Raw genomic sequence first — 8097 nt, 5'->3', positions numbered from 1 at the left:
CAACAACAACAAAAAACTTCATCAAAGAATTTAGGAAGACACATAGAAAGAGCTCAATAAATTTAAACAGAATGAATTTAAGAAGAAAAAAATTACACCTGAGCAATGCCCAAGAAAACACAAATGTAAAGTTGATGGAAATGACATGATGAAGACAATTCAAGGTTTGAAAACAGAATTCAACAAAGAGATAGAAATACTGAAGAGAAGTCAAGCTGAAATGAAGATGAAATTGAAAAAAAAAAAACACCTTAAAAACCCAACTAGAACATTCAAGGGAAAGCCTTACAAGTAGAATAAATCAAACAGAATATAGCATATCAGGACTCAAAAATAGAGTACTAGACAAATAGGCAAAGAATATGAAAGAAAATAGAAATAAGAAAGGAATGTGCAAGAAATGTAGGACACCATGAAAAGTCCAAGCCTTCAAATCATAAGAATAGAAGAGGTTAAAGAATCCCAAGTCAGAGGCATACAGGCAGTGGGACTGGGTCCTGTGCTCATTGCATGAGTTGGCTGTTTGAAACCTGAGGCCTATGCAGGATCGCTTGGCTCAGCCTGGGAGGAGGGGACTGGACCTACCTGGACTGAGTCTACCAGGTTGATCTCAGTCCACGGGGAAGGCTTTGCCCTGGAGGAGGTGGGAATGGGGGGTGGGGTGGGGGGAAGGTGAGGGGGGTGGGAGGGGGGAGAACAAGGGAATCCGTGGCTGATATGTAGAACTGAATTGTATTGCAAAATAAAAATAAAAAAAATTAAAAAAAAAAGAATCCCAAGTCAATGAGATCATAGAAGAAAACTTCCACAAATCAAGGAAAGACTTACGAATGTAGCTAAAAGAAGCATTTAAAAACAACAAATACACAAGACCCCAAAAGATATATTATAGTTAAACCATTATGCAGAGAAGGAAAAATTATTGAGAGCTTCAAGAGAAAAAATGCAAATCACATAAAAGGAAAACTCATCAGAATAACAACTGACTTCTCAATGAAAACTCAGTGAAAGCCAGAAGAGCCTAGGGAGTACATTCCAAGTTCTAAAAGACCAGGACTAACAACCTAGACTACTGTACCCAGCAAAAATATCTTCCATGATTGAAAGAGAAAAATTCTCCCAGATATAAACAGCATGAAAAAATTTATATCCAGCAAACCAAACCTAAACAAAATACAGGGAGTAGTACTTCAGGATGAAGAGAGGAGTGAACATAGTCAAGAGATGCTAGAAAGAAAACAAACAAAGCTAATTGCTAAAAGACAAAAGGCCACCGAGAAACAACAGAATGATTACAATCAAAACATATCTTTCAATAACTTTAAAGATTAATGGCTTCTGTGATAGTTTACTTGATCAAGGAAAAAAAATCTATGTCTTGTCTACAAGAAACTCATCTTACCTTTAAAGATAGGCACTTCCTTAAAGTGAAAGAGTGCTTGAAAAAGCACTTCAATCTGTTGTAAAATATTATTTTAAGTTGTGTTACTTTTGTTTATGTTTCATTTGTTTAACTCTGTAAAGCTGTGTTACTGTGCCTGTCTAAAACATCTGATGGTCTAATAAAAAGCTGAACACCCAATAACAAGGCAGGAGAAAGGATAGGCAGGGCTGGTAGGCAGACAGAATATATAGAGGGAGAAATCTGGGAGGAGAGAAGAGAAGTAGTCAGAGAAGGAGGAGGACACCAGGGGCCAGCCACCCAGCTACACAGCAAGCCATGGAGTAAGAAGGAAAGAAAGATATACAGGAAAAGAAAAGGAAAAAGCCCAAAGGAAAAAGGTAGACAGGATAATTTAAAGTTAAAAAAAAAAGCTGGCAAGCAACAGGCCAAGCTAAAGTCGGGCATTCATAATTAAGAATAAGCCTCTGTGAGTGATTTATTTGGGAGCTAGGTGGTGGCCCCCCCCAAAGAGCAAAAACAATCAACAATATCAATCAAAAGGGTCCTGAAAGCAAGCAACCATTGCTATCCTAATATCTGATAAAACAGACTTCAAAGCAGAAATAATCAGAAGAAATAAAGAATAACACTTCATTATAATCAAGAAAACAATTAGCCATGAAGATATTACTATCCTAAACATTTATGTACCAAACTATGGTGCACACACTATATCTTGAAAAGTATACTACTGGAATTAAAGACACAGAAAAATATCAACCCACTAATAGCAAGTAAGTTCAATACCCCTACTTTGTCCAATATCCAGTTCACTGAAGGGCTCTCTAACAGGTTCAAGCGTGGCAAACATGGCCCTGACAGATTTTGCCCTTTACCCTTCTCTCTCCCTTCCTAACCAATAGATTACATTCCTAAAGCTAGCCCCCAAGGTCTATTGTCTTATCTGGCTACTGACTCATTCCTCAGACTAAACACCAAGGTCTAACAATCAAAATTCATTATTTGGCTAACATGTCCAATAAGAACTTACCAACTCACCCTAGCAGACACACACACACACACACACACACACACACACACACACACACACACATCCCCCCACCACCTGTTCTCTTTAAAAACCGACTATTACAAAAACACTTTGTTGCTGCTGCTGCTTGTTGTCTGACTTTACCAGATCCAGAGGCAGACCCCACCCCCTACTGCTTGCCCCTCTGCATAATAAATCTCCTTTGTGCTGAGAACTTGGTGTGTGAGTGTGTCATGGCTGACTGGGCTGGGGGCTGTTTCAACCCTTTACATTGCTGCTGAGACATGGACCATGACTTAGATCTGTCTATAGGACCCCCAACCCAGTTCTCCCACTTTGCTAACCAGCCGGTGCCTGTTCACTTCATCCAGCAGGGCTAATTGGTGAGTGTTCCCATCCTAAAACATTCCCTGAGACACTGGGTGATGATTGCTGAGTGTCTGGCACCCGCCCCACCCCCCACTCTGTCTTGTGGTGGTGGGAAGAATGCATCCTGCCACAGCCTTCAGTGGCCATAGTGGAACTTCCTTAGACAGCTATCAGGTATATTCCATTCAGCTCAGCTTATTTTCCTTTCGCTTTTGGTGGCCTCTCTGCTGGAATCTGATGTCTGTTTCTAACCTTCTGAAAATCCTGTCCCTCTCTTGTAGGGGGTTGGGTGATGATCCTTCCCTCTCAGAGACCTCTCTGCTGTCCACTTGAGACCCCTGGGGCTCAGCTTTCAACTCTGGCTCCTGGTCACCACTATTTATGGCTGGCCTCCCTGTCTGCACACTCTTGCCACAGCCTCTCTGCTCATCTCTAAATCCTAAAACATTAATTCTGGGATCCCCCTAACAATCTATTCCCACCACTCTCTCTTTCTTAACTCCTAATTTACAAAGGAGTCCAATCCCTCCTACTGTCTCAGATTCTATCCCTCCAATTTCTCTTATTAAAAGCTCATCACTCACATCTCTTACCTGTCCTCCCCTCAATCTCTCCATACTTAGCCCTTTACTACAACATTCTCCAGACCCTCTTCACTCCTGTCCAGAGACTCTTGAAAATCTCCCTCATCCCTCTCACATACAAGAGGGTCCTCTAGCTACTTCTGCCTACACTTTTTATACAGATGACATCTCCTTCCTGTCAGATGGTCACCATGTTCCAAGATCTGCAGTTGTCTCAGATAATGCCATCATCGAGGGGACCTCCTTACCACTCTCCACACCAACCAACAGGCAGAATTAATAGCCTTCACCAGCGCCTTCCAAATACATCAGTAATGGTGTATACAGACTCCAAATACGCTTTCCATATCTTGCTAACACATTCAGCCATCTGGAAGGAATGAGGATTTCTAGACACCAAATACAACTCAATTACTAACTCTTCACATATCCATAACCTCCCCTAGGCCTCTCCTTTACCCTCTCAAATTGGCTTGATTCATCACAAGGCACATCAGACTGATCCCGCCATTGTCAGTAAAGGCAATAATTGCACCAGCATGGTAGCCCATGCCCTTCATCCCTTACCACTCACCACACTTCCCTCCAGGCTACCCTACTACATAACTCAGATAACAGCATATCTAAGCCTCCTTCAGCACAGGGCAGTATCCGCTAATTACATCAAATATTGAATACTAAATACCTCCTATCATCTCTCCAAACACACCTGACTCTCACCCCAGCAGATAAGACTTTTTACAGAATCTAACCCAAATCTACCATGTATGTCAGGGAACTAACCCCACCTCCTTTATACGACCTCCTACCTTTCCCTATCACCAAGTTATAAAGGTCTGAAATTGTAAGAGTCTAATAAAATGTTTTAAGGTATGTAAATACAAGTCATGAAGGTCTGAGGCTGTAAAAGCTTAGTTGTGAAAGTCTGTAAATGTAAGTTATAAAGGTCTAAGGAGGTCTGAGGATATGAAAGCTTAAGTTGTAAGGATCTGAGAGAGTGATTTAAGGTATGGGTCTGAGAAAGTGATTTAAAGTATATGAAAAGTTGCTTCAGATTTCTTTCCTTTTCTCTATGCTGATGGGTGATGTCACTCTGTATGCTGTGAATGTGTAAAGCTCTGATTGGTTGATAAATAAAATGCTGATTGGCCAGTAGCCAGGCAGCAAGTATAGGCGGGATAAGGAGACAAGGGAAGCTGGGTTGCCAGCCTGCCATCCAGGGAGCAGAACACTTGGCGACATATAAATTAACAGAAATGGGCTGAGTTTAAATGTAAGAGCCAGTTAATGGTAGGCCTGAGATAATGGCCAGGCAGTTTTAATTAATATAAGCTTCTGTATAGCTAGAGTTTTCCTGCCTGGCCCACAGTCAGGACAAATCTCTGTCACCCGCCAGTCCCACAGCCGCTCAGACCCGACCAAGTAAACACAGAGACTTATGTTGCTTACAAACTGTATGGCCATGGCAGGCTTCTTGCCAACTGTTCTTATATCTTAAATTAATCCATTTCCATAAGTCTATACCTTGCCACATGGCTCGTGGCTTACCGGCATCTTCACATGCTGCTTGTCATGGCGGCGGCTGGCAGTATCTCCCCTTCCTCCTTCCTGTTCTCTCAATTCTCCTCTCTGTTAGTCCTCCCTATACTTCCTGCCTGGCCACTGGCCAATTAGTGTTTTATTTATTGACCAATCAGAGCACATACAGACCATCCCACAGCACTTCTGAGTGATTATTTTATAAGCAGCTGCAGTTGCAGGTGAGAGAGATTTGTCCCAACCGCCAGCCAGCCGGGAAACAGAAAAACTTTCAGCTATAAATGGTGCCCAATGGCTCAAATTTCCACCTGAAACCTGAGAATACTTAATAAGCAATTCTAAATAGACCCAAAAACAGGTTCCTGCTTCATGTCTCATGCGGGCAGCGAGACACTGCAACATGTGGGCTTGAGCTACTCTATGGAGGGTTTGTGGAGTGCAGGCTTGACCTACGCCATGTTACATAGAGGTGTCTCCAAGCTGTGCAGAATGCTGCTGCATGGTGGATATAGCTTTTGCTAGTACAGATTAAAAAAAATAGGTTTCTGGGCTACACGCTGCTTTAATAGAGGCATAGACCCACTGCTTCTGAGAGTTGGTGGTACACATGGCTCCCAGAGCCAGAGCTGGAGGTAAATGTACCATGGCCATACTGGAAAACTGAGGTGGTTGGAGCCAGCAGCTAAAGCTGCCATTTCAGTCCTAGTAATGCTGTAGTTTAAAGCAATAGATTCACAATAAGGCAGATTCAGATGGAACAAGACTTTAAATGGTTTGCAGTGTGTGTAAAAATGTACGTAGGCTTGGAAGAGAGATGAAAATGAATATAGAGAGTCATATAAAGAAATAGTTTTAAAAAATAAAATCTTTAAAGAGATAGTAAAGGTAATATAAAAAAATAAGCCATGTAAAGATGGAAATCACACAGAGAGTCTGGATTATATTGTCTTTGGGATTTTTAACTACAGAAAGACATTTGATTGTAAAAGCTGTATTTGTATTTTAAAGGTATCCTGACTTCAAAATTTGGATCTAAGTTTATGTTGCTTTAGAAAGGAGGCTCTGCTTTTGTTTCCACAGGAAGCAACAGGCTATAGATTTGTTCCAGGTTAAGATACATCAGGTTTGACCAGCCAAGGCCTCATGAAAGGTCTCTGATGACACCATGGTCCAGATGATCCAACACCCAGAATAGTTTCAAGGCATTTGACTCAGACAATACAGTCTCATGGACTACTCCATAATACTAAAATTTTCTTTGTGTCCCCATAAGAATACAGTGCCCTCATCCAGCAGGAAGTTGTATGAGAAGCTACACCCAAATTCCCAAATATACCAAGCTGGCTTTGGAGATGGAATTGGCTCACTCCTTCTCTAAACCCAAGCATATTGCTAAAAAGAAAAGGTTGAGAGATTCTTCAGTCACATATCTGAAGAGCCCTCTGACGTAGGACAGAGCAAAACCAATATTTTTATTTAAAACAGGTTGATTATAAATGCAATCTCTTTCTAAAGATGAAAAGGGGAAAGTATAGATATGATAAGATGAAAGGGTAGATTAATGAACCTACTTTTAAAGAGCAACAACTTGTTTAGAATGTTTTACATTGCTTTGGGTTTTAGCTTATTGATACAAGTTTAAACTTGACGGGAGCCATAAGCCTAAGTGACACTTGACACACATACTGCCATATTTGGGCTTCTCTCTTCTTTTCCTAGATTTAGGCCTTGCTTAAGTCTCCATAGCACCAGAACCTCTTCTCACAAATACCAGAACCTCTTCTCAGAAACTAGGTGACCGTGCTGCAGTTAGGCAGTTAGGAAAGAATAGACAGCTAATCCCCATAGCAACATTCCCTGCTGGCTGAACAACCCATGATTAAAGTCCGCTCCCTGCTTGCATCCCCCTTTGCCCCTGCTTATATATGCCTTAAGAGGAAAATAAAAATTTGGAGCTTGATCAGACATCCTGTCTTGCTCTCATTCTTTGTGTCTCTTGTCCCTCTCATTCGCCAGTCCTCCCTTCCAGTCCCCGTTGAAGACCACACTGGCTTGTGCATAAACTTAATTTTGTTATACTGTATATATATTTCTACTCTTCTTTGAGTTATTATGTTTATGTATCTCATTTAGATTGTAATGGATAATTAAAAAATATAGATTAATAGTTAATCTTCTATGATAGTCAAACTTATAGTCATGTTAAGTTTTCTAGGTATACATAGATATAATTCAATTAGGTAGGTAATCTTCAAACACTTCAAAGACCTACAGAATATGGCATTTAAAATGTTTTAAAAATTTAGACTTTCGAGCTTCCAGTTACCGTTCCGACATGGCCAAGTCCAAGAACCACACCACACACAACCAATCTCAAAAATGGCACAAAAATGGTATCAAGAAACCCCGGTCACAAAGTTACGAATCTCTTAAGGGGGTGGACCCCAAGTTCCTGAGGAACATGCGCTTTGCCAAGAAGCACAGCAAGAAAGGCCTGAAGAAGATGCAGGCCAACAACGCAAAGGCAGTGAGTGTGCGTACAGAGGCCACCAAGGCCCTTGTGAAGCCCAGCGTGGTTAAGCCCAAGATGCCAAAGGGCCCCAGCCGCAAGCCCAGCTGTCTCGTTTTCATCGCTCACTCCAAGCTTGGGAAGCGGATTAGAAGCTACATGGCCAAGGGTCGTAGGCTCTGCCAGCCAAAGCCCAAGGCTCAAACCAAGGCAGAGGCCTCAGCTCCAGCTCAGGCTCCCAAAGGTGCCCAGGCCCCTGTGAAGGCCCCATAGAAAAGGTTTCTGTCTGCCAGACAGATGGACTGGTGTGACACACCTAAACACTATTTGCAGATGATCAGGACCCCATGCTGTTTTTACAAATAAACTTGAGGCAGGAAAAAAAATTTAGACTTCCTAGACAGTGAGACATGTCTGCTCCTGGCAGCACCGATTTACTTCAGAGAGGAGGATGAGCATTGAAGACACTCTATATGGAGTTTATCTTCTTCTTGGCAAAAATAGCCATTTGGGCAAGAAACTGTTATTGCCTGGACTGCTTTGCAAAATGATGTATCGACTGGACATGCAGGACCCATAGAAAGGTGACCATTAAACTTTGCTTGGCAAAATGGTCCTTCATGTTCCTGCTTCTCAGAGGAAACTGCCAGACATTCTACAG

At 41.8% G+C, this 8097-nt stretch overlaps 1 protein-coding gene across 1 annotated transcript; it reads left to right on the top strand.

Annotated features, from left to right (window-relative positions):
* Positions 1–7262: 7262 nt before the first annotated feature.
* LOC131899946 (large ribosomal subunit protein eL29-like) lies at positions 7263–7774 on the top strand. Its single transcript, XM_059251426.1, has one exon. It carries the CDS (start codon positions 7263–7265, stop codon positions 7707–7709), a length of 447 nt encoding a protein of 148 aa, XP_059107409.1. The 3' UTR covers positions 7710–7774.
* Positions 7775–8097: the final 323 nt, after the last annotated feature.

This window comes from Peromyscus eremicus, chromosome X (genome assembly GCF_949786415.1).
Source record: "Peromyscus eremicus chromosome X, PerEre_H2_v1, whole genome shotgun sequence".
NCBI lineage: Eukaryota > Metazoa > Chordata > Mammalia > Rodentia > Cricetidae > Peromyscus > Peromyscus eremicus.
Note: the sequence above shows the minus strand (reverse complement) of the source record. Positions and strands in the feature narration are given on the sequence as shown.